The sequence below is a fragment of the Canis aureus genome, chromosome 3, assembly GCF_053574225.1.
Source record: "Canis aureus isolate CA01 chromosome 3, VMU_Caureus_v.1.0, whole genome shotgun sequence".
In the NCBI taxonomy this organism is placed as follows: domain Eukaryota; kingdom Metazoa; phylum Chordata; class Mammalia; order Carnivora; family Canidae; genus Canis; species Canis aureus.
The window spans coordinates 12,497,755-12,525,147 of NC_135613.1; the positions used below are offsets into that span (position 1 = coordinate 12,497,755).

A 27,393-nucleotide genomic window follows, 5' to 3' on the forward strand; every position below is an offset into this window, starting at 1 on the left:
TACATTGAAAATTAAACATACCTTTTGGCTGTCACTTTTCCCAGGAGAACAGAAAACAAATACGCCCTTTAAAGTGGACTTAAAGAAAAAAAACTACACATAAATCCATCGGGCATTTTCTTGGGCAGCCGCAAAGACCTGGCGCTCAAACGAGGCTGGGGGCCTCGCGGGGCCGGAAGCGCGAAATGGGAACCAAGATGGCGGATCTCGATTCCCCTCAGAAGCTGTCAGGGGTTTCTCTGCCTGAGGGGATGGGAGGAGGCCGCTGCTCGGAAATCTCCACCGAGCTCATTCGCTCCCTAACCGAGCTGCAGGAGCTGGAGGCGGTATACGAACGGCTCTGCGGCGAGGAGGTGTGGGGCTGAGCCCGGGGCAGTGGGTAGGAGCCGTCAGTCGTGGGAAATCCGGGCTGTGGGAAGTTCTTTCTCTGCCTTTGCTGAGGGAAACAAAAAAAGCATAAATTGAAAAAGGAGTGTAGTTGAGCGTATTAGGGGGGACGTGACGTCTCTGTTCCCTTGGTCTGATGTCCCTAAGTTTGTTTTCCCTGTTATCTGGCGATCTCCTTCGCTCCCCTTGATTGCCCAGGCCCTTGGTGGAAATTTCTTGGCCAAAGCAGTTAGACTGACAGCGTATGTCAACTCGCTTGTTTCTCGAAATAAGAATAAGTAAATAAGTCTTTCATTGACTTAGCAATATAAAAATTATGAAACGCAAAAAAAAAAATTATGAAACGCTTTCACCGTGTTACCTCAGTTAAGCAGGAAGTCATCGCAAATAAACTCGAAGCGTTTTGCGACTTTTGGGGATGCAATTTAGGTAGTTAGCGTTTAGGTAAATGCACAGGTTTGTAGAAGTTTGAGGTCTTAAGACAGGCACAACTGTCTAATCTTGGACTAGTCCCTTTCACCTCTTGCACCTCTGCATTGTGTCAGATAAGGAACATGGCTTGCAACCTCCATTTTCCGTGGCAACCTGATGCTATCAATATATTTTTTAAAATCATTTGGGTTCTTTGCCACTCAGAAGAGAGAGATCCAAGCTCTGATCTAAAAGATCAGAGCTGGTAGCTGTTCCTGAAACCAGACTTTTAATTCAGATTTAATTGAGTACAAAAGGCAGCAGGAGGGAGAGGGGATTATTGATATCTAAGAATATTCTCAAATATTAACGTGCACCAACTCGAGCAGTTTGATAACATTTTTTTCAGCAAGTTGTGCTTTATAAAGTTCAGTACTCCCAACAGTACTACGCGTGCATTCATTGAGTCCATGTTTAAGGTGAAATTAAGACCATCTTATGGAATAATATTAGTTCTGTATTTGTATTTGATGAATGTCAAAGGGGAAGTTTCCCTCTGAATCCTACTGAGTTATTTTAATAGAAATGTATAACTGATATTGATGGCTATTAATGAACAATATTTCACATACTATGTTAAGCACTTTATGTTTGTTGCCTTGTTTGGCTCATACAGCAGTCCTATAGGATATGTATTACATTCTACAGATGAAGAAAGTCAAGCATTTAAGGTTAATGTCAGTTGCAGTAATGCAGCATATAACTTGGCTGAGAGGATTATGTATTTATCCCTTCTGGGTACTAACTGTACACTATGAAGAGACTTTTTTAACTACCACTTTGAAAGTTTCATTTGTTTAGGCATTATATATATTTTTTAAAGATTTTATTTATTTATTCATAGAGTCAGAGAGAGAGAGAGAGGCAGAGACACAGGCAGAGGGAGAAGCAGGCATCATTCAGAGAGCCCAATGTGGGACTCGATCCAGGGTCCCCAGGATCACCCCCTGGGCTGAAGGCAGTGCTAAACCGCTGACCCACCCGGCTGCCCTAGGCGTTATATTTTAGATGCCTTCCTGTGTTAGATACTATGCTAACTATATTGAATAAGAGTTTATTTCCTTCCTTTGTGGTATTCATCTGCTAGATGAGAATAAAATATACAGAAGGTATCAATCATTATGCAATGTGATAAATACAAAAATGAAGTATTGTTTGTTTAAGTTGTAAGAGAATTAAGTGAAAGACATTTGAAATGGGATTCACCCTTCAGCTAAGTGGTTGAGTTACATAACTCTTAAGGTTCCTTCTGATTAAGACGCCTGAGTGGCTCAGTGGTTGAGCGTCTGGCTTGGGCTCAGGTCATGATCCCAAGGTCCAGAGATTGAGCCCCACATCAGGCTCCCCAAAAGAAGCCTGCTGCTTTTCCCTCTGCCTATCTCTCTCTCTCTCTCTCTCTCTCTCTCTCTCTCTCTCTGACTCTCATGAATAAATAGAATCTTAAAAAAAAAAAAAGGTTTCTTCTGACCATTCTGATGACAAAATGATTGTGTTTCAGAAAGTGGTGGAGAGAGAACTGGATGCTCTTTTGGAACAGCAAAATACCATTGAAAGTAAAATGGTTACTCTCCACCGAATGGGGTGAGTCTCCATCTCAGCAAGACCTATTGTAATTCCAACAAGTTCTGCTGGATAAATTCCTGTTTTTCCTAACTTTCTATTATAAAATGCCATCTAATTTTGAAATTTGAGGATTATTTCAAGGTTAAGTAAATACTTAAGGTACGCCTAGTCACATGGTTCTAAAAGTGTCTTCGGACCAGTAAGTACCAGAATCTTTGAGAAACTTGTTGGAAATGCAAATTATGAGGCCCCACTCAAAACCTACTGAACCAGAAAGAAACTCTGGGGGTAGAACCTGGGAATCTGACAAGCTTTTCACAAGCACACCAAGTGATCCTGATGTGTGGTTCAAGTTTTGAGAACCACTGTTTTTACAAACTTTGTGTATTTGCTAGTCATAAAAATTGCTCTTTTAACCTCATCACCCTCTTTGATTGTTGGTTAGTGCATTTTATACTCCACAGTGGGGAGTATTTGTTCTCTAGTTCTTTAGCAGTACCTATTTAGGGGAGTCTTTAGTATATAAAAGTAATTTTTTTATTTAGTATAGGCCTGAGTTTCAGTAAAATACTCTTCAGAAAAAGCTGTGAGTAGAGTGAACTGAGCTAAAAGTTGTGAGAAGGTATAAAGACAGTAGAAATCATAGTCACCATCTGTAAAAAATTTTCTATCTCTTACTCTGACCTTCTACCCCTATGGATATGTGTGTGCTGACATGTGTCTCCAGTCCCAACCTGCAGTTGATTGAAGGAGATGCAAAGCAGCTAGCTGGGATGATCACCTTTACCTGCAACCTAGCCGAGAATGTGTCCAGCAAAGTCCGTCAGCTTGACTTGGCCAAGGTAATCTCATTGAACTTCTGATGTTTGAAGTTAGCAGAGCACAGTACAAAAGCCGCCACATTAGAAATTAGAGCAGCACCATTCAATATAAATCTAATGCAAAATACCAAAACCCGACAAAGATACCACAAGAAAGCGTCAGACCAATACCTCTTATGAATAAAGACATAAAAACCCTCAACAATACCAGCAAAGCAAATCTAGCAACATATAAAAAGGATTGTACTATGATCAAGTAGAATCTATCCCAGGATCGCAGGCTTGTGTTAACATCTGAAACCCAAATAATATAATCCACTGTATCAAAAGAATAAAGGATAACAACCACATAATCCTCTCATAAGCTCAGAAAAAAGCATAAACTCAAAAGACTGGTAGTAAAAGGGAACTTCCTCAACCTGATAAAGGCCATCTATGGGGACACCTGGGTGGCTCAGCGGTTGAGCATCTGCCTTCAGCTCAGGGCGTAATCCCAGGGATCAAGTCCCATGTCGGGCTCCCGGCAGGGAACCTGCTTCTCCCTCTGCCTGTGTCTCTGCCTCTCTCTCTGTGTCTCTCATGAATAAATAAAATCTTTTATAAATAAATACATAACATACGTACATACATAACTATAAACCGGTATTGACATATTTTGCCACCTTTATTTCTATACTAAGTCTTTGAAATCCAGTGTGTGATTTACACATCCTAATTTGGACTGGCCACATCTCAATTACTCAATGGCCACAGATCATTAATGACTACTGTAGCGAATAGCACAAGATCTGGGCTCTTGAATAAGTCAGTCCCAGCCTCCTTTTACCCCCTGTGAAATAGCATAACTTGCTGATCTATTTGTTGAGATTCTGCAAAAGTAACTTAACAATACATTATAGCCACACAGCCACCAAGTCACATGTTAAGGTTTCTTTAAAATATTCTTGCTTATTCTAGAGGCATCTGGCCGGCTCAGTGGGAAGAGTGTGTAACTCTTGATCTCAGGGTTGTGAGTTCTAGGCCCACATTGGGTATAGAAATTATTTAAATAAATAAAACTTTATTTTTTATTTTTTTTAAAGATTTTATTTATTTATTCATGAGAAACACAGGGCGGGGGAGGCAGAGACACAGGCAGAGGGAGAAGAGAAGCAGGCTCCATGTAGGGAGCCTGACATGGGACTCGATCACAGGACTCTAGGATCACACCCTGGGCCAAAGGCAGACGTTCAACCGCTGAGCCACCCAGGTATCCCTAAATAAAACTTTTAAAAAAAAATCTTGCTTATTCTAAAGGAAGAATACTTTCTACATGTTTCACCTATTTTATTATTTGGTTTATAATGTCCTCAAATATTAAGTACACTCTGATTCCATTATTAATTTAACAACATAAGTCAAATATAAATATGCCTTGTCCCTGTTCCTGCTTCCATTAAAATGAATGATTTGGTCACATAAATAAAGTTGTATGATACTTATTAGTGTTATTGATCATCACCGATAACAGTTTTGTGAGTGGTAGTGGTTTTGGTTCAGGGCCTCTGGTTAACCGGATTCTGCCCCAGAATCTCTGTACCTTCTGAACAGATGTTTTGCAAGAATAGGACATTTTTTCTAAGCATCAAGTCTTTTTGCAGAATCGCCTCTATCAAGCCATTCAGAGAGCTGACGATATCTTGGACCTGAAATTCTGCATGGATGGAGTTCAGACTGCTTTGAGGAATGAAGATTATGAGCAGGCTGCAGCCCACATTCATCGCTATTTGTGCCTGGACAAGTCAGTCATTGAGCTCAGCCGACAGGGCAAAGAAGGTGAGCATCCATCCCAAACTGTTGATTTCTACGGTCATTACAAGCATTTGTAATGTGTATTGGTAAGCACCTATAATTTCTGGTCTAGTTACAAGCAGCTATAATCAGAACAAGACAAACTCAACCAAGAAAAGGGCAACTTAGGCAATTTCCTTGTCCAATACTCAACCTATATAGGTCATAGACCACCCTAGGGCAGGTGCTGTTATTCCCATTTTATAGAAAAGGAAACTGAATCCAGATCTGCTGTTCCTCTGGCCAGTGGGTTCTTTCCACTTGACCATATCACTTACTTATAAAATTAAATTCTTAGCCCTGCTTCTTAGGCCTTCTGTGATTTCAACCCACCCTGTCTTTCTCATCTTGTTTCATGCTATTCATTCATACATCCTTTCACTGTGCATATATAGAGCCCTTTTTATGCCAGAGTATTACTTGTAATACTTTAAAAAATACTTTTTTCATCTTTTTGTTTCTGTTCCTTTGTTTCATTATGTTCCTTCTATTCAGGTATCAAAACTCTACCCATCTTTAAAAGATGGGATATCATTTCTAGGAAGACCTTTATAATTACTTCAACCAAAAACTTGACTCGTGGACACTATTCTTATACACTTACCGTACACTTAGTTTGTTACATCTATTTATGCATGGATCTTATTTCTTTTGCTTGATTGTAATTTCTATGTATATTTCGAATGAATAGTGGTACACAAAGTGGCATAGAACTGACATAGTACCATTCTTTACATTCATTCCCATTTCTCCCCATTGTGCAGGCAGCATGATTGATGCTAACCTGAAATTGCTACAGGAAGCTGAGCAGCGTCTCAAAGCCATCGTAACAGAGAAGTTTGCAATCGCTACTAAAGAAGGGGATCTGCCCCAGGTGGAACGCTTCTTCAAGATCTTCCCACTGCTGGGTCTGCATGAGGAGGGATTAAGCAAGTTCTCAGAATACCTTTGCAAGCAGGTATGGCCCCTGACTGCTTGGTAGGATAGTGGTATGGTTCACTGACTATAGATTGGGGCACTGTATAGATCTAGTTTCTGTGGATATGTTCTCTCTTCTGGATTTAACTCCCCCTTTCTTGCTCTCACTGTAGCCTAGCAGGACTGAATGCACACATTCATTCAGCACTTATCTAGGCATGACCTAGACATCTACTGATATACATTCATTTCCAACAGACCAAGTGAAACCATAGGAAAATTAAAATGTAAATTCTGTGATAAGTTGAATCACCCTTTTTAAGCTATCAGCCAGGGCCTGGCTTCTTTTAAGAACATTCAGAGTTTTTTGTTAGTCATTTTAAGACTTCATAACCAGGCTTGAGTATCAAAATCAGCCACATTGAAATGAAGGAGGTGAGGTCACTTAAGGTTAAATCTTGAAAAAGAAACAAGTTTCAGTTAAAGCCTCAGCATCTTCCCTTTGATCTTAGATGGAAAGAAGCAAAGCTCAGCAGGCATGAGTGCAAAGGTTATTGTTTGTAACTATATATCAGAATGCATCCTGCCACTTCCCCCCAAAATTCTCTATAATGGAACACTGCTCTTCATTAAGAAAAATGAGTTCCATATGTGCTGACATATTTCAGTCTCTGACATATAGTTAAGTTAACAACTATATGCAGCATTTCTGCTTAAAATGATAGGTGTCAATAAAAATGTTTGCATAAGTATAGGGCATTTTTCAAAGGGTTAACAACAGTTATCTCTTGAGAGGAGACTTAGGAGACTGAGAAACCAAGGGAAGAACTGCTTTTCACTGAACATTCCTTTATTCCTTTGGAATGTTTAAGTGTGTGTCTTACCCATTCTAAAAAAAATTAATTAAAGGTGCACCTGGGTGGCTCAGTCAGTTAAGTGTCTGCCTTTGGCTTAAGTCATGATCTCAGGGTCCTAGGATTGAGCCCCGCCTTGAGCTCCCTGCTCAGCGGGGAGTCTGTGTCTCCCTCTGGCCCTCCCCCTGCTCATGCTCCCTCTCTTTCTCTCTCTCTCAAAATGAATAAATAAAATCTTTTAAAATAATTAATTAGAATTAAATATTATAAATAAATAAATAAATAAATAAATAAATAAATAAATAAATAAAATATAATATAAGCGGGGGGGTGGAGGACTGGCACTTTTTTTTTTATCAGTACTTTGCCACCTGGGACCTAGAAATGGCTTCTGCTTTTAATCCTTTAAAAATCCCTCTGCAGGGATCCCTGGGTGGCGCAGCGGTTTGGCGCCTGCCTTTGGCCCAGGGCGTGATCCTGAAGACCCAGGATCGAATCCTACATCAGGCTCCCGGTGCATGGGGCCTGCTTCTCCCTCTGCCTATGTCTCTGCCTCTCTCTCTCTCTGTGACTATCATAAAAAAAAAAAAAAATCCCTCTGCAGTACCCAGATTTGTTGTCCTGCTCAATTGAAGCACCATTAATGATAACTTTGAGTTAAACTTTGAGGTGATTATTGGAAGTGGGGATTCTTTTCTTTGGCTAATGGCAATATATATCTTCAAAGTAAAGGAAAGCATTATTTATATCTCTGAGTTGAAGAAGAGTTACTGCTGTGCTCAAGTTCTTTGTCTTGCCTGAGGCCCAGACAACTCCGAGCTTAAGAGAGGTTCCTCTGTGCTGCCTAGGCTTTCAAGGATCAAAGCAAACATGGGAAAAAGAAAGTCAGTGGGAGGTCTTTTTGGAAAACTGAGGCTAGCCTTTGATTTGAGAACTGTCTGTGGATTTTCCACTTTTTTCAGGTGGCCAGTAAAGCTGAGGAGAATCTGCTGTTGGTGCTGGGGACGGACATGAGTGATCGGAGAGCTGCAGTCATCTTTGCAGATACACTCACTCTTCTTTTTGAAGGCAAGCCTCTTTCTCCATTTGAAGAAGACTAAAGATGTTTCTGCCTAACACCCACATCCTAGCTTTTCTTCTCTCCCCACTAGCCTGATGCCTTTAGTTTAATCCTGTAGCTTGCTGTGTATTGATACATCGGAGAATTAACTTTCTTTTTTCTTTTAAAGATTTTATTTATTTGAGAGAGAGAATGTGCACAAGCAGGGAGAAGGAGAAAGAGAGAGAGAAGCAGACTCCCTACTGAGCAAGGAGCCCAATGTGGAGATTGATCCCAAGACCTTAAGATCATGACCTGAGCCAAAGGCAGATACCTAACAAGCTGAAGGCATAGCCACCCAGGAGCCTCTGTAGAATTATCCTTCTTTCTTTCTTTCCTTTTTTCTTTCTTTCTTAGAGATAAAGAGAGGCAAAGACATAAGCAGAGGGAGAAGCAGGCTCCCTGCGAGGAGCCCGATGCAGGACTCCATCCCAGGACTCCAGGGTCATGACCTGAGCCAAAGCCAGATGCTCAACCATGAGCCACCCAGGTGCCCTTAGAATTAATTAACTTTCTAATTAAGTATCTAAATAGGAAAAATTAGAGTCTCTCAAGTGTTTTGATCCTCCCCAGCCCTCAAAACCCAAATGCTAAGAGTAAATTTAACCCTAAAGTAAATTATTGGGAGGACAGTGATGCTGATTTCCAAAAATACTCCTATTAAACTATCAGTATAGAGGCGCCTGGGTGGCTCAGTCAGTTGAACATCTGCCTTTGGCTCAGGTCCTGATCTTTGGGACCTGGGATCAAGCCTGGCCTCCCTGCTCAGCAGGGAGCCTGCTTCTTCCTCTTCCTCTGCCTGCAGCTCCCCCTGCTTGTGCTCTTGCTCTCTCTCACTCTCTCAAATAAATAAATAAAATCTTAAAAAAAAACAAAACTATCAGTGTAATGTAAATGCCTTCTGGTTTACCAAGCACTGCAATGTTTAAATGGCAACTCCCAGCACTGGCAAGAACCACTTGTAATTTATTTTAGGAGTTAAAATTGCCTTAAAGCATTGAACTAGACCCCAGATCAGTCCCGGATAGAGGAAAGGAGTTTATTTTATGGGAAGAATATTTGGAATCCAGTCTTCTCATTTTCTCCATTGTAGGTATTGCCCGCATTGTAGAGACCCACCAACCAATAGTGGAGACCTATTATGGACCAGGGAGACTTTACACCCTGATAAAATATCTGCAGGTGGAATGTGACAGACAGGTGGAAAAGGTGGTGGACAAGTTCATCAAACAAAGGGACTACCACCAGCAGGTAAGCAGGGGAAGCTGCAGGTGGGTTTGGAAACAGTGTGAGCCATTGATACTGAATACAATAAATTGGAGGTGGGGTAGGGAAGGGATGAAAAAAGAGGTAGATAGAAAAATAAGTGCTGAATGCAAACTGCATCTTGCCTGTCACCAGCTTACTTTGGATTTAAGGTATTCTCAAGATGATACAGTGCAAAATTGAGAAAGAAGTAGAAAGGGCTTCCTGGAAGAAACAAATAGAAACATTAGAGCACCTCTCTATCTCAGAATGTGCAACAGTGCCTTCTGCTGATATAAGGAAAATTTTACTTAAGTTCCTGTTAAGTGTTAAGTAATTTGTCTGAGATTTCTCCTTAGTTCCTTTTTTTTTTCTTCTTAGTTCCTTAAGTGCTCACAATAACACTTGCTTTTCCATGAACTTTTTTTCTCCTTTGAGCAGAGGAAGTAAGAGTAGGATTTAGAAATACAAGTAACCCATACAGTTTTACTTGTAGAACTCTAGGCGACTAGGCAGTAGTTCATTAGAACATCATTAACATCACTTTTAAGTGCAATAATAGAGATGAGCATTAGCATCTAAAGCAAAAGTAAATCTTTGGCCTATCTTCCTAATAGCTTACTGTTAAGCAAACTGAACTCAAACATTCTTGTATGCCCAAACTTTGGAGGGACCAGCAAGAGGAAGATAGAAGGAGGGTGGGGAAGAGCATTTTCATTTCTTTGGTGTATTGCAGTTCCGGCATGTCCAGAACAGCTTGATGAGAAATTCTACAACAGAAAAAATAGAACCAAGGTAATAATCCTCTTTTCTTCAGCCCATGGGAATTTGGATTGGTAATTGTGCACCATTCTGAGACTACTTTATTACAATGTGGTCTGTGTTTTAAAAATATTTTATCTATGACTCAAGCTTTTACTTTTGTCTAATAAAAGTAATATGCTTGTTAAAAGAAAATTCAAACATAAAATTGTATTCATTTGATCACTAAATTTTTACTGAGTACACATTATGGGTCAAACACTAGTCTTTGGTACTGGGATGTGACAGCAAGCAAAGTAAGCAAACCAAACAGTCATTCTTTCCTTGTGGCATTTGTAGTCTATAAAGTAGATAATAATAGCTAACATATATATAGTGTTTACTATATGGCATACATTGTTCTAAGCACTTAAATAATCCAGTCATTTATTCCAGCCTCTGTACTGTTGTCATTTTGGCTGGATAACTCTTTGTTATGGAGGACTGTGCTGTGCATTGTAAGATGTTTGGTAGCATTCTTGGCCTCCACCCTCTCACGAGATGCTGGTAGCCTGATGTTTCCAGACACTGCCAAATGTCTTGGGGGCAAAATTACCTTCATTTGAGGATCACTTATTTAATCCAGAAGCATTTTTTACAGAGGAGACTAAAGCCTGAAGAGGTTAAGTAATTGGCCCAAGATCATACAGCTAGAAGACTACAGACCAGAAATAGAATCCAAGTAGTCAGACTCTAGAATTGATGTTGTTAATCATTATGATATACTAAGTGTAGGGTACAGAAGAGCATATAATAAAGGGATATAACTTAAGCTGATAAAGTTCAAGGAAAAATCTCTGAGGAAATGACCTTAGATCTGAGGCCTTAAGAGTAACTAGACATAAGAGATAAAGAGTTGGGGCGCCTGGGTAGCTCGGCAGTTGAGCATCTGCCTTTGGCTCAGGGTGTGATCCCGGGGCCCTGGGATCAAGTTCCGCATTGGACTCCCCATTGGGAGCCTGCTTCTCCCTCTGCCTGTGTCTCTACCTCTCTCTCTCTCTCATTAATAAATAAAATATTTAAAAAAAAAAAAAAAAAAGGTAGAGTTTTCCAGGTAGAGCAGGAAAAGCATGGGCAAAGTCTCTGTGTATTTGAAAAACTAAAAGGACAGTGTAGCTGAAGTACAGAATTGGACAGAGCCTCATATGAGGTGAATCCAAAGAGGTCATTAGAGTCAGGCCAATCAGGGTCCTATATTATAAGCCCTATTGAAATCATGTGATTACAGTATGACCAGATCTATGTTTTAAAAAGATCTCCTGAATGAATGAATGAATAAATAAATAAATAAATAAATAAATAAATAAATAAAATAAAATAAAATAAAATAAAATAAAATAAAATAAAATAAAATAAAATAAAAAGATCTCCTGGAGTTCAATGTGGAAAATGAGCTGATTTGTGTATATAATGTAAGGGAGGGGTTCAACTTCATTCTTTTTATTATGGATATCCGTCATTATCCCAGCACAATTTGTTGAAAAGATTATTCTTAGTCAATTGTCTGACCACTCTTATTGGAAATCAATTAATTGTAAATGTGAAGATTTCTAGACTCTCAGCTAATCTATATGCATATCCTTTTGCCAGTACCACCCTGTCTTCACTGTTGTAGCCTTATAGTAAGTTTTTAAATTGGGAAGTATGAATCCTACAACTTTGTTGTTTTTTTCAAGTTTGTTTTGGCTCTTCCTCTGGGTAGATGAATGGGTGTGGGACACAGTTTAATAGTGTATTCTAAAATCTCACCACTAAATAAGAGGTTGGGGAGATGTGTTTCCTTTCATGTGATGCATAAATAATTTTTACTCCAATCACTAACAAAAATACACATCCTAGTGTCTTATTCAGCCCCTGACAGTATTTTAACAGGTGATGGTTCAGGTAAAACAGATAAGTGGAATATGTGGTTGACAGCTGTCTGAGTTCAGTCGGGCCAGCAGAGCCAAGATGATCATCTGGCAGAGCTGACTCTTCTGGGCCCAGTGGGAGAGGGAGTTTGAGACTATGTTTGCCCTCCTGCTTATTCCTTCTGTTCCATGTATCTCAGGGAACTGGACCCTATCCTGACTGAGGTCACCCTTATGAATGCCCGCAGTGAGCTATACTTACGCTTCCTCAGGAAGAGGATCAGCTCTGACTTTGAGGTGGGGGACTCCATGGTCTCAGAAGAAGTAAAGCAAGGTAAACGGCATTTCCTGGGAGGAAATATTTTCTGGGAGGGCTAGGACAGAGTTGGCACTGTTTTCTAATGGTTAAACCACAGATCTCTTAACAAAATAACTAGAGCTTCTAGCCTCTGTGGTCTGTGGGCAAACTGACTCCCAAAAGGAAAGCTAGAATTACTGAATATTAGAATTGGACTGTATCTTTGAGCCTATTTAGTCATCTTACAGGTGAGGAAACCTAATACTCAGAATGGTTAATTTTCCTCTGATTTTTTTCTCCATACCATGTTTCCTTGCCAGCTCTGAGTTAGGTTTAGCATTTAAATAGGTGAAACGGCACCTGGCTGGCTCAGTCAATGGAGCATATGCCTCTTGATGTTAGGATTATAGATTTGAGCCCCACATTGGGTGTAGAGATTACTTAAAAGTAAAATCTTTAAAAAATAATAATAATGAATAAACTTAGTAAGTGATTTGTATACATGACATATAGGTAGAGCAAAAAGATATACTTAATTCCATAAGGGAACTTTTGGAAGTTATAGGAATATTCTAAAACTGGATTGTAACTACTGTTACAAAACTTTTTAAAGTTACTGCTAAGAAAACATTGAAATGTACACATACAAGGTATGAATTTTATGGTATATAAATAATACTTCAGGGGCACCTGGGTGGCTCAGTTGGTTAAGTGACCTTTGGCTCAGGTCATGATCCCAGCTCCTAGGATCAAGCCCCGTTTTAGGCTCCCTGCTCAGTGGGGAGTCTTCTTGTTCCTCTCCCTTTAGCCCTCACCCCACTCATGCTCATGCATGTACACACTCTCTCAAATAAATAAAATGTTTTTAAAAACTTCAATATTTAGTCATAATACTGAAGAAAGAATATATAGTATAAAGAGTATATGAAAAGAGTATATAGTGTAAAGAAAGCCTTTCACTCCCTCCCTCAGTCTTCCAGTTCCTCCAGTCAAAAGTTTTGAACGGGGCAGCCTGGATGGCTCAGCAGTTTAGTGCTGCCTTCAGCCCAGGGCGTGATCCTAGAGATCCAGGATCAAGTCCCACATCAGGCTCCCCGCATGGAGCCTGCTTCTCCCTCTGCCTGTGTCTCTGCCTCTCTCTCTCTGTATCTCTTATGAATAATAAATAATTTTTTTTAAATCTTTAAAAATAAATAAAAAGTCAAAAAAAAATCTTTTTTAAGTTTTGAACGGGGGATCCCTGGGTGGCGCAGCGGTTTGGCGCCTGCCTTTGGCCCAGGGCGCGATCCTGGAGACCCGGGATCGAATCCCGCATCTGGCTCCCGGTGCATGGAGCCTGCTTCTCCCTCTGCCTATGTCTCTGCCTCTCTCTCTCTCTCTCTCTCTCTGTGACTATCATAAATAAATAAAAATTAAAAATAAAAATAAAAAAATAAAGTTTTGAACGGATAAAATACATTGAAAAAATATGCGCCACAGTCTTGTTTTATTTACAAATTGATTCTCGGGATCCCTGGGTGGCGCAGCGGTTTGGCGCCTGCCTTTGGCCCAGGGCGCGATCCTGGAGACCCGGGATCGAATCCCACATCGGGCTCCCGGTGCATGGAGCCTGCTTCTCCCTCTGCCTGTGTCTCTGCGTCTCTCTCTCTCTCTGTGACTATCATAAATAAATAAAAATTAAAAAAAAAAAATACAAATTGATTCTCCAGGTATTTAAGAAGACTATTTAATTCCTGCTAGTGAAGTACATGCAGGATTCTCTGAACTAGAGACTTGAAACTAACACAGGATCTGTGGCATTCTATATAACTTGTTTCAATAATACATGGCAAGGGAATTTTTATATGACCCAGAATGGTATTGCTTTGATTTGGTGTTTAAGGGAGGTTATATGCTCATTTGGAGTTTGGTGCTCATTGCTATTCATAATGACTGTCCAATACAGTAGCCACCAGCCCCATGTGACTGTTTAAATTTACATTTAACTAAAATTAGGAATTCAGTTTCTCAGTCACATTAGCCACATTTCAGGTGCTTAATAGCGGCTACCATATTAGACAACACAAAACACTGTAATCATCACAGAAAATTCTGTTGGACCAACACTGGTTTAGAGAATGTGAGTGTGTGACTCTTGATCTCAGGGTTGTGAGTTCAAGCCCTATGTTGAGTACAGGGATTACTTAAAAATATTTTTTAAAAATCACCATAATCTCCAATAACTGTGGTTTCCAATTATCTCGAATAAGGACAAAACATTTAGAAATAACCCAGGTGTCTAAAAATAGAGTTTTGTTTTTTTTTTAAATAGAGTTTTAAAAAATTTGGATGATCTGCTTGATAAAGTATCACACAGGCATTAAAAATAAGTAAGCTTTAAAAAAAAGAAGGTGGGCACCCCAGGTGGCTCAGCGGTTTAGCACCGCCTTCAGCCCAGGGCATGATCCTGGAGATCCGGGATTGAGTCCCACATCCATCCCTGCATGGAGCCTGCTTCTCCCTCTACCTGTCTCTCTCTCTCTCTATGTCTCTCTGTTTCTCCCTCTGCCTGTCTCTCTCCCTATGTCTCTCATGAATAAATAAATAAAATATTTTTTTTTTAAGATTTATTTATTTATTCATTCAGAGAGAGCGAGAGAGAGGCAGAGACACAGGCAGAGGAAAAAGCAGGCCCCATGCAGGAAGCCCGATGCTGGACTCGATCCCGGGTCTCCAGGATCACACCCCAGGCTGCAGGCGGCACTAAACCGCTGTGCCACCGGGGCTGCCCAATAAATAAAATCTTAAAAAAAAAAAAAAAAAAGCAGCTACGAACATTGAAAATATATCTTTTTTAAAAATTTTTGTGTTTGAGTATAGTTGACACACAATGTTACAGTAGTTTCAGATATATATGATATAATTTTTTTAAATATTTATTTATGTTAGAGAGGGAGAGAAAGAAGGAGTGTGTATGTTCAAGTGCAGGAGTAGGAGGAGGGGCAGAGGGAGAGGGAAGGAGACAATCCTCAAGCAGACTCCTTGCTGAGCATGGAGTCCTATGTTCACCTTGATTGGAGCCCTATGCCAACCTTGATCTCAGCCCTAAGATCATAATCTGAGCCAAAACCAAGAGTCACATGCTCAACTGACTGAGCTATCCAGGCTCCCCAAAGAGTATAGGATACAATTTTTTAAAGCAGAATACAAAATTGTATCTGTACTGTGATTATAACCATGTAAATTATGCATAGATTGGGAACAAAGACTAGAAAGGAACCTGGGAAAATGAAAACCGTTGAACCTTCTCTCTTGGGGAAGAAAGGTGAGTGTCCCTTTCTTGACTGTTCCCTAGAGCACCAGAAGTCTCTGGACAAACTCCTTAATAACTGCCTATTGAGCTGCACCATGCAGGAGCTAATTGGCTTCTATATTACCATGGAGGAGTACTTCATGAGGGAGACTGTCAATAAGGTAGGACAGAGGACACATCCCTTGGAAATGGGGCTTCCTGTCTAAGAAGGAAATGGCTAAAGCATGTCACATTTCTTGGTCCTGCTTTGAGAATATCCTTGCATGCAGACGGAGCAGTACCCCTTTGTATGGTTAGAGGGCATTTTTGGAGTTGGCATGTCCTCCAAAGACCCAGCTAGGTTGTCTTTCCCAAGGATCACAAAAGAACACCTCAGCTCCTCAAGGAACCTATCTGTGCCCTGCCTCCCTGAAGGTATGTGGGTGAGGAACCTTGGGGAAGAAGGGCCTCTCCTGATGTCTTACATTCTATGTAACAAATGTCCCCAGGGCAAAGGGCCTGAAAATTTAATGTCCTGTTTTGACAAGAAGGATCCACACCAAGTTGTGACCAGAGTAAGCCATGTTGGGAGAAACAAGGACAAGCTCAAAAGGGAGCAGAACCATCTAGAACAGTGGCAGAACTGGAGCCCTTATGGCTGCTTTGCCTTTCGGTTAGGCTGTGGCTCTGGACACCTATGAGAAAGGCCAGTTGACATCCAGCATGGTGGATGATGTCTTCTACATTGTTAAAAAGTGCATTGGACGGGCTCTGTCTAGCTCCAGCATCGACTGTCTCTGTGCCATGATCAACCTTGCTACTACAGAGCTGGAGTCTGACTTCAGGTAGGTTTGACTCCCTTTCTACTTTCTAGGAAGCAAAAAGGTCCTAGTTGTGATTGATTCCTGAGGCCCATGTTGCTTCCTTTTCTTCCATATGATTCTAGTTCAGTGCTATCTAGAATATAAGCTCCTATTCATGGTACAGCATCCTTGGCTCCAGGCAGCTTTACAGCAGCCACATATCTTACAAGCCAAATCTGTGATCCCTGCACTGGATTAGAAGGGTTATTAGCCCTCAGACCTAGGAAAGAGAACAGGCAGCTTCAGTTGAAGGCAGTAGTTGTAATATAGCAGTTATAGTTACCATTGCTACAGGCCAGGCACTATGCCAATTTCCTGCTCTTATTCAGTCCTGATAACAACCCTGTGAGGCAGGAACCATTATAGATGAGGAAACTAGGGCTCAGGGAGATCATACACCTCATAAATGGTGGAATATGTAATAGATCCCAGAACTAACTCCCAAAACCTATTCTATTCTCTCACCACTTACATGGTATTGCCTTTCACTAAGCTGTTTACTAAGCCTTCTCTTGAGCTTGTTGGAGCTCAGTGGTGATAACTGAAATCCTCATAGAGAGAAAAGAATTGGCCAGTGTCCTCTATATGTTCTCATCATATAGGTGCCTTTGAAAAGGTATTGGTCTCTTTCATACCCTGGATGCTTAAGTTCTCCTACAGTGATCTCAAGGATTGGTTATTCCCCCCAAAGAGCAGTTCATGCTACTCGGTTAGGGTCTTGGGCTCCTGGTCCTGCTGTCCTGGAAGCCAATTGAATGCTGTCAATCTCCATGTGCCATTCTTCCCCCCCCCCCCCCACCGCCCCGCCAGGGATGTTCTGTGTAACAAGCTGAGGATGGGCTTCCCAGCCACCACCTTACAGGACATCCAGCGCGGGGTGACGAGTGCCGTGAACATCATGCACAGCAGCCTCCAGCAAGGCAAATTTGACACAAAAGGCATTGAGAGCACTGACGAGGCCAAGCTATCCTTCCTGGTAGGTAGTCCCATAGGTTGAGAGCTGGTCCATTTATTTCAAGAAGTTAAATTATGACCTCTAAGCCACAGTATAATTAGCTTTCAACTAGAGACTTTTCATCTAGTGTCTCTATAGAAGGAAAACTCCTTTAAGGAAAGCTCCTCCGAGAAGGTTCTGAAATCACTTCTTATCTAGGGACCTATTTCTGAGCTGCCCAATCCAGGATATCACTGTTCCCTGCCTGGAAGGCTGGGCACCTCAGCCCTCCTGAGTGCTCATTCCCAAGAGCACTATGAAGCTGTTCAGGGTATCAAGCTTGGTTTGTATCTGCCACAGAACCAACTGTAATATCTGTGCCAAGCCTCCAGACCACTTTTCTGAGGGCGGTCCCCAACATGGGTGGATACTGATCATTTAGGCCTACCAGGGCTGTTTACCTAGTTCACTTCTTAGGCTTTCAATTTCCTCAGAAATATTACCTTCTTTTTTTTTTTTTAAGATTTTATTTACTTATTCATGAGAGACAGAGAAAGAGGGCAGAGACATAGAGGAAGAAGCAGGCTCCACACAGGAAGCCCAATGTAGGACTCGATCCCAGGACCCAGGATCATGCCCTGAGCCAAAGGCAGATGCTGAGCCACCCAGGCATCCCAAAACATGACCTTTTTAAAGCCTTCAGCCAGAGTGACAGATAAGATGAAGCAGTGAATCTTACCAGTTGTATGACAGCTGGGAAGGGAGAAGCATAGAAGGATGAAAGGATTTATACAAGGTTAACAGCCAGTTTGTGATGAACCAAAAGAATACAGAAGAGTCCTGAGCCTGTAATCAGCTCTTTCTGGCAGGTGTTGTCTTCGCATGAGTGGTAACAGTGCTGTCAGAGGTCATTCTGCTCTACCCCCACATTGGCCAGAGTCTGAGTCTACTTGGCACCTGGGGTTCAGAGTCTGAAGGAAACATCCAAAAGCAGAGCTCTCAGTAGTCTATAGATGGGGGTCTCTGAACACCCTGGGGTTGGATGCCAAACATGTCCCTTTTTTTTCCTTATCTGAAAGCAGCATCCTTAGCTTTTATCAGCTTCTTAAAGTGTCTATGACCCCAAAAGAATTAAGAGCTGTTATTTTCAGAGACAGAAGCATAAACACACTGTGTTCTACCCACCTGTGCAAGGGAACCCACAGTAACTCATCCTCAGACAAATTCATTCTGGAGTCTATTTAGGCCGCCCCACTCTCTTCCTTTTTTTTTTTTTTTTTAAGATTTTATTTATTTATTCATGAGAGACACACACAGAGAGAGAGAGAGGCAGAGACACAGGCAGAGGGAGAAGCAGGCTCCACACAGGGAGCCCGATGCAGGACTCGATCCCGGGACTCCAGGATCACACCCTGGGCCAAAGGCAGGCGATAAACCGCTAAGCCACCCAGGGATCCCCTCCACTCTCTTCCTGTCACTGAAAATATTTTCCCTGAGCATGGGTGATTGGAGATGTCCTGGTTGTTCCAAGAAAGAGGATCATCTCCAAGAAGCTTCTGAAATCCGACACCATTGGACAACTTTGCCAAAATGTCTGGCAGCCAGCTTCATATGATCATGAACCAACTTAAATTTTTCATTTTGTTTGCATTCGTTATTTCATTTTCTATAGAACTTACTTTTATTTTTTCGTTTCTCTGCTCAAAAATGGTTCCTACTAACGACCACCTGAAAGCTTTTTTGGTGGTTTGTTAACAGCCCCCTGAGTCCTTCCCATCCTGTCACTCTAGTGCCATTGTCCTCTACTTGTCCCACAAGTCCCCATTACACTGGCTGCCACTCAGACAGCTTCATTGTTTGAGGGCCCAGAAGATAAGGCCAACAAGAAAGGTGATGCTAAATGCTTGGTGACAGGTTTCTAGTTTTCCCGATGCCAAGTACTTAAAATGTCATCACTCCCACTGCAGCGCCTATTTCTTATGTCACCTTGATTCATTTGGCTGTCAAGATGAATTCCCCAATGGTGCTGACATATCAGTCGTCATGAGCCAGGGATAAGCCTAGTGAATCCATGCTTACAAGGACTGTCAGTAAAAGGAAACTCTGAAATCAATACCTTTTGAACTCAAATCCATTTTCCCCTTATGGTAGATTTTTCTTATACCCTTAAATGCCTTGGAAACATTTAAGTTGTGGCCTTCATCCTTGAGCTGTCATGACAGTCATGACAGTGCACTTATTTCTCTGGAAGCTTGTGATTTTAGCAGCCTTGTGTGTGGCATGCTAACAAAAGGCATGCAGTCTTATCCATCCCCCATGGAAGCGACCTTAGCAGCACTGTCAACAACACGATCTTTCAGTATTGGCTGCAGGACAGTGATAAGGGAAGCACTCTTGGGAACCCAAGAAGGCCATCCTAATCTCAATCCCTGGGGTTCTGGGATTCTTCTTTTACCCCCAGATCCTGACACTTCTGACTCCTCTCTTGAAAACTGGCTCCTGGGAAGATACCTGGGTGGCTCAGCAGTTTAGCACCTGCCTTTGGCCCAGGGCGTGATCCGGGAGTCCCGGGATCGAGTCACACATCGGGCTCTCTGCATGAAGCCTACTTTTCCCTCTGCCTGTGTCTCTGCGTCTCTCTCTCTCTCTGTCTCTCATGAATAAATAAATAAAATCTTAAAAAAAAAAAAATTGGCTCCCTGCTACCTCACCCCTGCCTTCACGGTCATGCCACCACTTCAGAGACAATATGATTCTCTCAGATCCTAGTTCCATCCCCACAGCCTCTAGATTAATATTCCCAAGCCACAGCTGTGCTCATGCAGCATTCACCTGGGAGGTAGTAATCCTCAGTGCCACCCCATTGGCCACAGGAGAGCATAGCTACCAAGTCCCAGTCTGACTTAGCTCATATCTACAGCTTTACTCTTGCCATTTCCTGCAGATATCTGTGCAATGACTCTGCTGATCCCCAAATATGTTTTAGGGTTTCCTGCCACTCTGCAACTGTGTTTATGCTATCCTTTCTGCAGAACACGTTCATTTATTCATTCATTTAACAAATACTGAGATGCTTCTATGTATCAGGCACCATTCTAAGATCTAGAGCTGGACTGCCCAGTGTAATTAATAGCCAGGAGGCAGAGGTGGCTATTTAAATTTAAATTTAAACCAAAAATCCACTTCCTGAGTTAACTAGCCATATTTCAAATGCTCACTAGCCTAATGTACAGATGGCTAAGGACTACTGTACCAGACAGTTTTAGAATATTTCCATCATCAAGAAAGTTCTGTTGGGCAATGTTCTACTGGAGATAGAGCTCTAAAGAAAACAATAGATCCCTGCCTTCATGAAGCTTTCATTCTAGTGGGAAAGGCAAACAAGAAACAAACAAAATAATTCTGGATAATTCTAAATACCGTTAAGAAAATATCAAAGGGGATAGACAGTGCCTTAGAAAAACATTGTTATGAGCGGAAAGATCTACTCCCCCTCATTTGTCAGAATTACTCCAGCCTTTTCAAGCTGAATTAAGTTCATCTCAGTTACCAGCTCTGCCATGGAGCTTTCCTTGAATGCCTTGGACCAAAATGTTTCTTCTAAATGGCATAGCAGTTTGTGTCTTAATCATCACTTTCGTTACATGCTGTTTTTTATGACTGGTATTTCTGCTATCACTTCTTTCTTTTGTTTTCTTTTTAAGATTTTATTTATTTATTCATAGAGACAGAGAGAGAGAGAGAGGCAGAGACACAGGCAGAGGGAGAAGCAGGCTCCATGCAGAGAGCCTGACGTGGGACTCAATCCAGGGTCTCCAGGATCATGCCCTGGGCTGCAGGCGGCGCTAAACTGCTGCACCACCGGGGCTGCCCTCTGCTATCATTTCTTATGATAGAGTTATGAAAGAAGGAGCTCTTGGCTGTGAGTAGACAGACCTGATTTCTATTCCTGGCTCTAGCCCTGTGGCCTATTACAAGGCCTTTATTTTTCTGCATGGTGTTTATCATTACCTGATATTTCTTATCCATGCTCGCTTTGACAGCACATATACTGATATTTCTTATCTGATTTGCCTTCTGGAATGTGAACTCTATGCCAGGGTGGATTTCAGGAAACATTTCTTAAATGAATGTCAGCCTTTGCCTCACAGACCTGGGCTTGGAGCCCAGGACTTCTCCTAGTCCTGTGTGCCTAAACATGGAACAAAAAGACTTGAAACCTTGGGTCACTACCCTTGAGGTCAGATGGCTTTGCTACCTTAGTGTCAGGCACAGAAGGAAGGGCAAACCTAGTTCACCATTCTGCCCAGTCTGAGAACCGAGCACCCTTCCGGATGACATTGCTATGGGTGTTCCTTAGACCTCCTCTGAGCATCAGGAGTACAGCTGTAGCCAGTCTGGCACTGAAGTGGGTACAGACACTGGTAAACAGGAAGTCACATTCTTCTGTCCTCAACTCCCAGGTGACCCTGAACAACGTGGAAGTGTGCAGTGAAAACATCTCCACGCTGAAGAAGACACTGGAGGTATGGAGAAAATTGCCTATCAGTTTGCAGCAGCTGCAGCCTCTCTGGGCCTGCTTATGGAGGGGGGTACTGTGCATTCCCTGGCATCAAGCCAGTCTTCCTTCAGCCGACTTGAGGGGCTTCACTTACAATCAACCCACAAGTTAGAAGATCAAAATTCAAATTAGCACTTCCAGCACTAGTTGACCTGTGATGTCAGGCAAGTCCCTTAACTCCCTGAGCCTCAGCACACTCATCTACAAAACAGATCTCCTTCTTGCCCTGATTTGGGTTTATTGAGGGGCATAATTTAAAAGGGATTGAAAGCACTTTAAAAAATGATAAAGTAAAAAAAAAAAAGATAAAGTCCTCTAAAACTGTTAGGAAATTAAGATGAAATAGAGTTCTCCAAACCCTATACAAAGCTGTTGCTGTTACCAGTTTTTAAAGGAAGGCTACATAATGTGGTGGAAATTACTTGGGCTTGGAAGTCAGATATCCCGGAGTTCATATCTTCACTTGACTGCTGACCAGTTGTGTGGCATAAGGCAAGTTCTCTAACCTCCCAGAGCCTTAGCATCCTCATGTATAAATAGGGAGAATGATCTCTGCCTGGCAGAGTTGTGAGAATTGAATATGATAATATAGAATACCTGGTATGTAAGAGGCCGCAGGGGTAGTTAATCATCATACTAATAATTACAAGTAATAGCACAGAGCACTCATTTTGTTAACTGTTATAAAATGAGGGGCCCAACTCTCCCCCACTCCAAAACTCTGGGAGAGGAAAGAAGCCAGGCTCCTGCTACCACATTGGACACTACTCCAAGGAGGATATGTTGCTGCAGAGGCACAGGGCTCAGTGCACAGGCTGATGACAAGAGTTGGCTTCAGGATTGGGCAGACAGGCAGCCAGGAGCCAGCAAAGGCGGGAGGGCCTTGTAACTGATGGGATTCCTGAAGGAGGCTCAGAGAGAGTGGCCAGGTGGGAGTTTCAGATTAGGAATTTACCCCCAAAAGGTCTTAAAATGGAATAAAATTAAGAATGATACTTACAAAGTACCAAAAGCATAGTGGGTCTCTCACACGGTATGTGTTCAACAAGGCAGCTGTCATCATTGTTGAGTCACAGCACCTTAGATTGTATTCCTGACTTTGTCCTTAACATTGGAATATTGGATTTGGAAGGAATATTTTGGGAAATGCTAGACATTCAGAACTGAGCCAGTAGAATTAGCCAAGTGAAAGAACAGAAGTTTAGCAGAGCTGAAAAAAACCATTCCCATAAATCCCACCCACCTTAGATTGGCATTTCATGTGTATTCTTTCTGAAGCCCACCAGCAACCCTTTGACATAGGTCGGATGGTGTGATGAGGTTAAAAGACTAGGTAAAGATAGTGCATATTGGAACTGCTGTGGAACTGCTGTGGAATTAAAGCTTGTGCCTGCTGGATTCGTCCCTTTGCAGCTCTTCCACACTGCGGCTCCTGTGGTAGCCAAAACAACACAGACTTCTAAGGAGCTCCTGGCAAACCAAAACATAATGAGTTTCAAGCAGTTCCCCTTGTGGTATTCTCTATGCCTAGGTGTAATGTGGGGGTTAGGAACAGGTACTCTGGAGCCAGAATCCCAGCTTGAATCCCAGCTCCACAACTTAACTGTTGGGAGGTGTGAGACAAATTAACTTCTCTCTGCTTCAGTTTCCTCATCTATACAAAGGGATAGTAATAGTACCTACTTCATAAAATAGGTACTTTAGTTAGTAGAAGTTATATGGCATACAGTAAGCACTTAAATTTTAACTGTGATCATGATGATCTCCTTGGGCAGCCAGACCAAATTATTTTTTAATTTTTTTTATAAAGAATTATTTATTGGAAAAAAAAAAAAAGAATTATTTATTGGGGTGCCTTGGTGTTAAGAGTCAGATGCTTAACCGATTGAGCCACCCAGGTGCTCCCGGGACCAAAATTATTTAAAAAGTAGAAACTATAACAATGAAAGCTAGTGTCTCCTTAGTGTCTACTACTTGCCAGGAACTGCACTAGGCACTTTGTGCATCATCTCCTCCACCTCTCCAAACCACCATGGGGACAGAAATTTGTGTTCCCATTTTATAAACAGGGAAATTAAAGCTCAGAAGCTTTAAATCACTTGACCAAGGTCACTCAACCAATATGTAGCTAAGCCAGGATTTGAAGCAAGAATGTCTGGCTCTAAAGATATAAAAAAACTTCTGGCTTTTATGTTTCTTATTCACACTCCCTGATACAATACTCTCATCTTATAAGGAGTTAAAAGGAAACCAAATGGCTAGCCACTGGGATAGAATCTGTGTTTTCTGAAACCTAGCAAGAACTCTTGCCTAGGGGACGCCTGGGTGGCTCAGTGGTTGAGCATCTCTGCCTTCGGCTCAGGGCCTGATCCCAGGGTCCTAGGATCAGGTCCTGCACTAGGCTCCCTGCCTATGTCTCTGCCTCTGTGTCTCTCTCATGGATAAATAAATAAAATCTTAAAAAAAAAAAAAAAGAACTCTTGCCTAGGATCAACTATAGCTGCTGCCAGAGAAAGCTGGAGTTGGAGAAATGGCTGGTTATACGTGGGCATCCTCTCCACCTTCCCCACACCCTGCACGGCCCAGCCATGCTTGGAAGCCTTATAACTGGGTGCTCTCCCCTAGAGTGACTGCACCAAGCTGTTCAGCCAGGGCATTGGAGGGGAGCAGGCCCAGGCCAAGTTTGACAGCTGCCTTTCTGACCTGGCTGCCGTGTCCAACAAATTCCGAGACCTCTTGCAGGTAAGCCACAGGATCAGATGCTGACTGAATCCTGTGCCTGTATGTTGCTCTGAGAATATTGTTAATGTTTTATTACTGGCTCCATATACACAAGGAAACAAGGAAGACTGAGGGAATAGCAGTAAGACACTGAACTCATGTGAGTCCCTTGAAGATTAAAGGTTTTTCAGCAGTTGTCATGCTGACAAGCCAGGATTCAGCTCTCCTTGAGTCTCCACTTGGCCCCCACAGTGCCAAGAGCCCAGAAAGGTGCTCAGAAGAATTGGAACCACGTGGTTACTCAGACCTGCTGCTTGCCCTTAGCCAAAGGTCCCGCCTAGTACCAGGCATTCAGAAATCTCTTGCGTTTGCCAAACCAGCCCCCATGGCCTGGACCTGACTTGGCACAGATCTGCAAAGGAACAGGTTGTTTCTCTTTGATTAGCATGATCTCTGGTAGACTTTGGACAGGCCCACAGGAAAGCCTGAGAACTGGAAGAAAGCCCTGGCAGCCATGGGGTGGATGGAGCAGAAGGGAAGGGAGAGGTTTATGTGTCTTTTATGTCTGATGCGTCTCTGCCTTGTCCTTCCGCAGGAAGGGCTGACAGAGCTGAACAGCACAGCCATCAAGCCGCAAGTGCAGCCTTGGATCAACACCTTCTTATCTGTTTCCCACAACATTGAGGAGGTCAGCCTGACCATAGGCAGCCATCAGGCCCAGGATGACTCCTCATTCTCCCAACCCCCTGGCTGGAAGGCAGTGGAGCTGTCTGAACACACCAGCCCTTGCCTACTTCTCTGGCCCACTTCCCTCACCCTGGAAACTAGGTTGTTCCCAAGAAACAGGTTGTCCCTGCAGACAGAGGCTCTAAAAAACATGTGTAGGGGGTTTGCCGTGACCTGACACATCCTCTTTTATTGAGGCTTTTTGCCCTACCTATCAGACTTAGGAGTTTTTTTTTGTTTTTGTTTTTGTTTTTTTTCCGAGCCTAATGATGTCATTCCTGTAGAACATAAGATGCAAAAGGAAATAAAATGCCAGGAGCTTTACCATATTGTGTGGGCCACGGCTGCAGCCCAGGGCCATTTCCTGATTGGAAGTATGATATAAAAGCAGCAGCAGCATATGCCAGCATGAATGTCCAAGCTGCTTTTAAGCTGGATGAGTGAGGAAAGCCCTGTTTTCTTGGGTGAAAGTAGGGGTAGGGTGATTGGTACCATCTAGAGAGGCCCCCAGTAGTGACCCAGCTTGTTTCCTGAATAGGAAGAATTCAACGACTATGAGGCCAATGACCCTTGGGTACAACAGTTCATCCTTAACCTAGAGCAACAAATGGCAGAGTTCAAGGTGAGCTGGGGCTCTAGAGACCAGGGTATGGAATTACCTACCTCTGCCCAAATCAGCAGCCTTTGGCTTCTCATCTCATTCTGTTGGGAACCCCGAAAACTCTTCCAGGTCCCAGCCTGTAGACATACCCGATGGCCTCTTGTAACTGTGCTCACCCCCAGAAGACTCCTGTTGGAGGCACAGGGACTTAGGTAGGACTCCTGCTAATGTCTATCCTCTGTGTGCAGGCCAGCCTGTCCCCAGTCATCTATGACAGCCTGACCGGCCTCATGACCAGCCTTGTTGCAGTCGAGTTGGAGAGAGTGGTGCTGAAATCCACCTTTAACCGGGTAAGGTTCAGGGAGTACAGGTCCCTAGCTCTTTTGCTTTTCCTCTGAGGAAGACAAGTTCTGCAATCCGAGGACTCGCAGGCCCTCTGTCTGCTACCTGCAGCCTCTGCATATGTAACTCCAGTCCTGCCCTGGCATCTGAGGCCTTGAAGCTGACTGAGATACCACATGAGGGCAAGGCCTTGAACAGTGACTGAGCTTGTACTCCCTTGCAGCTGGGCGGTCTGCAGTTTGATAAGGAGCTGAGGTCACTAATTGCCTATCTTACCACGGTGACCACCTGGACCATCCGAGACAAGTTTGCCCGGCTCTCTCAGATGGCCACAATCCTCAATCTGGAACGGGTATGTGTGGCTCCCTTGACCTGGCGAGGGAAAGGTGATTGGGAAGACAGGCAGAGACAAAATTTGGATCCTTGCTTTTCCCTCAATACCAAGTGTCCATGAGCAGCCCAGCCCTACAGAGCACCTTCATTCTGGGCACCACCCCTGCTCTGCCTCTGATGGAGCTCAAGGCCTCCTCTCAGGACGGCCTCTCATTGCTGACTTGCCGCTCTTCCCCACAGGTCACGGAGATCCTAGATTACTGGGGCGCCAACTCTGGCCCATTGACGTGGCGCCTCACCCCTGCCGAAGTACGCCAGGTGCTGGCTCTGCGCATAGACTTCCGCAGCGAGGACATCAAGAGGCTGCGCCTATAGCCGCCAGGGGGAGCCCATCTGGCCCGTCATACTTCAGGTCCCATTCCCTAAGTGGCCACAGCCAAGTAGCTGAGCAAGGCTGTCTGGCTTGGGGAGCTTTGCCAGTGCAGACTGTTCCATCCATTGAGACAGCAGGAAATAAGGCTCAGCTCACTCTGCTGTCTGCACTCAGACCTGTCTGAGTGGTGCTTTGCAGGCAGCCTCTCCTCACCAAGAGTGGTGAGTCCCCCTGGGCTCCTCTAATTATGTGGGAAAGCCAAAGCAGGCCAGCTTTCTGCATGGGTGGTCGTTCTCTTCTCCTTAGATACTACAGCAAACCAGCTGCCTCCCTGCCAGTCCTAAAGGACTTGGGTATATCTGGGGACCGGGGGAATTAGGTTTACTCTGAGGAGAGTCTGTGATGTTTATGATCACCCTGAATAAAGACACTCCTTGGATGGATGCCAGCATGCTGTTTCCAGGGAGGGCTGGATGCTGTAGGACAAGACAAGTCCACCAGTTGTGCTGAGATGTGAAGGCAAAAGCCTAA

The 27,393-nt window shown here is 42.9% G+C and overlaps 1 protein-coding gene across 2 annotated transcripts; it reads left to right on the plus strand.

Moving 5' to 3' along the window:
- Positions 1–160: 160 nt before the first annotated feature.
- Positions 161–27,305, plus strand: COG4 (component of oligomeric golgi complex 4). Of its 2 annotated transcripts, none has more exons than XM_077890131.1 (19): positions 161–353; positions 2,357–2,439; positions 3,149–3,263; positions 4,883–5,057; positions 5,837–6,030; positions 7,807–7,912; positions 9,037–9,194; positions 9,925–9,983; positions 12,040–12,173; positions 15,472–15,590; positions 16,087–16,253; positions 17,082–17,247; positions 21,669–21,731; positions 24,392–24,508; positions 25,083–25,175; positions 25,752–25,835; positions 26,063–26,164; positions 26,380–26,508; positions 26,730–27,305. In XM_077890131.1, the coding sequence occupies exons 1-19, from the start codon at positions 186–188 to the stop codon at positions 26,862–26,864; spliced, it is 2,367 nt and encodes a 788-aa protein (XP_077746257.1). In that variant the 5' UTR covers positions 161–185; the 3' UTR covers positions 26,865–27,305. The 2 variants fall into 2 exon arrangements, with proteins under 2 accessions (XP_077746257.1, XP_077746249.1); XM_077890123.1 differs by having other exon boundaries at positions 239–379.
- The last annotated feature ends 88 nt before the right edge of the window (positions 27,306–27,393 follow it).

Bases quoted from the DNA above. Each gene is read 5' to 3' on its own strand.
- COG4 (XM_077890131.1), top strand. From the start codon at position 186: ATGGGAACCAAGATGGCGGATCTCGATTCCCCTCAGAAGCTGTCAGGG. The intron at 3,264-4,882 runs GTAATCTCATTG...GTCTTTTTGCAG, and splicing joins GTCAGCTTGACTTGGCCAAG to AATCGCCTCTATCAAGCCAT. The intron at 5,058-5,836 runs GTGAGCATCCAT...CCCATTGTGCAG, and splicing joins CAGCCGACAGGGCAAAGAAG to GCAGCATGATTGATGCTAAC.